Below are 2299 nucleotides of genomic sequence, written 5' to 3' on the forward strand. Positions count from 1 at the left end.
CGAGAATGGCCAGATATTCACAATGGTGGGGGGAGGAGGAAAGGGGAGTCTGGTGCTTGAAAGAGGCTGACCCTTAATACATGGGCCTGTGGGGTTGGGGGGAATGTTTTAGTAGCAGTTTATGACCATACAGAGAGAAAGCTTTGGGAGCTGAGGTGGGGAGAGGGCAGTAGGTGGCGGGTATGGAGGCTGAGCACCAAAAGGAAGGGTGAGTGGTGAATATGGAGGCTGAGAGATTGGCAGGCAAGAGATCTGTGTGGCAAGTATGGAGGCTGAGTGGCAGGCTGGGGGGTAGCAGCTATGGAGACTGGGTGGCTGGCAGGCAGGAGTGCCTGGCAGGGATGGAGGCTTAGCGGCCAGCTGGCAGGCCAGAGGGATGTCGGCTGGCAGGCAGGCAGGAGGGGTGATCATGGATGGTAGGCGTGGAGGCTGTGCAGCGGGCAGGATTGGTGGTGGGTATGGAGGCAGGGGGTGGCTGGCAGGAAGGGTTGATGGGGAGTATGGAGGCTGAGTTACAGCCAGGACGGGGTGACTGGCACATAGTGGGCCCCCTTCCTGACCAACTCTGGCAAGCAGAAGCAGCGGGTGGGAGGCCCCGGGCTGGATAGGGGCCATGGCAGGGCAGGGCGGGTGGCTCTGGGGAGGTACATGGGCAGGGTGGGTTGCTGGCAGGGAAGGGCTGGGGGTGGCAGGGTGCAGAACGGGGAGCCTGTTTGGGGGAGCTGCAGGCAGAGACAGGGCGGGGGTGCGGCCAGGGAGGCAGGAGCCGATCTAACCCCCTTCTTTAACCCCCACGGGTGAGCGCAGGAGCAGTCGGTACCTACCCGCAGGGCGGCCTCCTCCCGCCCATCCCCGCTGCCCCAGCGAGCCCGGGTGAGGTTCCGGGAGCCGGGCAACTCAGTGCGGCCGCCGCTGCTCCCCCGTGGCTGGATCCCTGAAGGCTGTGGGGAGGAGCCGCCCCCGCCGGGGAGCAGGCGGCACAAGAGCCAGAGCCCCAGCAGCTTCATGGAGCCCGGGGCTACTCGCCGCGCCAGCGGAGGAGGGGGGTCTAGTTTCCCTTTCACTTTCCGGGCTCCAGCGACTCCGCCTCCTGTCGCTGCTGGTGGGAGTGCGCCTCACTGGAGCCACCCCCGCTACACACCCCCGGCTTTAGTCTGACTGATACTTTCAGCAGGTGCCCTGCAGCGTCCCACTCCCTGGTATAGGAAGGGACAACTAACCTCATGCTTCAGCCCTTAATCCAGCTGATCACTCTTGGGGGTGACAGGTTTCAGAGGGGCAGCCATTTTAGTCTGTATCAGCAAAAACAAGGAGGAATCCTTGGGACATTTTAGAGAGTAACAAATTTATTTGGGCATAAGCTTTCATGGGCTAAAACCCACTTTATCAGATGCATGGAGTGGAAAATACAGCAGGCAGATATAAATACACAGCCCATGAAAAGGTGGATGTTGCCTTACCAAGTGGGGGGTCAGTGCTAACGAGCTAATTCAATTAAGGTGGAAGTGGCCTATTCTCAACAGTTGACAAGAAGGGGTGAATGACAAAGGAGGGAAAATCACTTTTGTAGTGCTAATGAGGCCAATTAGCTTCAGATTGGTGGGCTGTCTGTAAGTGAGAACCCCAACCTGAAGCTAATACTCACCAGCAACTACACACCACACAACAAAAACACTAACCTAGGAACCAATCCCTGCAACAAACCCCGGTGCCAACTCTGTCCGAACATCTATTCAAGGGACACCATCATAGGACCTAATCACATCAGCCCCTACCATCAGGGGCTCATTCACCTGCACATCTACCAATGTGATATGTGCCAGCAATGCCCCTCTGCCATGTACATTGGCCAAACCGGACAGTCTCTACGCAAAAGAATAAATGGACACAGACATCAAGAATTATAACATTCAAAAACCAATAGGAGAACACTTCAGTTTCCCTGGACATTCAATAACAGACTGAAAAGTGGCAATTCTTCGACAAAAACACCTTAAAAAACAGACTCCACCGAGAAATTGAAGAACTGGAATTAATTGATGGTATATATCACACTGGTAGATGTGCAGGTGAACAAGCCTCTGACAGTGTGGCTGATGTGATTAGGTCCTATGATGAGAATAGGCAACTTCCACCTTCGTTGAATTGGCTCGTTAGCACTGACCCCCCACTTGGTAAGACAATTCCCATCTTTTCATGTTCTGTGTATTTATACCTGCCTACTGTACTTTCCACTCCATGCATCTGATGAAGTGGGTTTTAGCCCACGAAAGCTTATGCCCAAATAAATTTGTTAGTC

At 54.8% G+C, this 2299-nt stretch overlaps 1 protein-coding gene across 3 annotated transcripts in view; it reads right to left on the reverse strand.

Moving 5' to 3' along the window:
• CTSO (cathepsin O) overlaps window positions 1–1047 on the reverse strand; it is a 16639-nt gene extending 15592 nt beyond the window's left edge. For all 3 annotated transcript variants that reach the window (XM_024211559.3, XM_024211558.2, XM_024211557.2), the window contains exon 1: window positions 825–1047. In XM_024211559.3, coding sequence (XP_024067327.2) covers window positions 825–1007 — 183 coding nt within the window. In that variant the 5' untranslated portion in view covers window positions 1008–1047. The remainder of the gene's footprint in view (window positions 1–824) is intronic.
• Window positions 1048–2299: the final 1252 nt, after the last annotated feature.

Source organism: Terrapene carolina, unplaced genomic scaffold (genome assembly GCF_002925995.2).
Source record: "Terrapene carolina triunguis isolate 2854851 unplaced genomic scaffold, T_m_triunguis-2.0 Scaffold66, whole genome shotgun sequence".
Lineage (NCBI taxonomy): Eukaryota > Metazoa > Chordata > Testudines > Emydidae > Terrapene > Terrapene triunguis.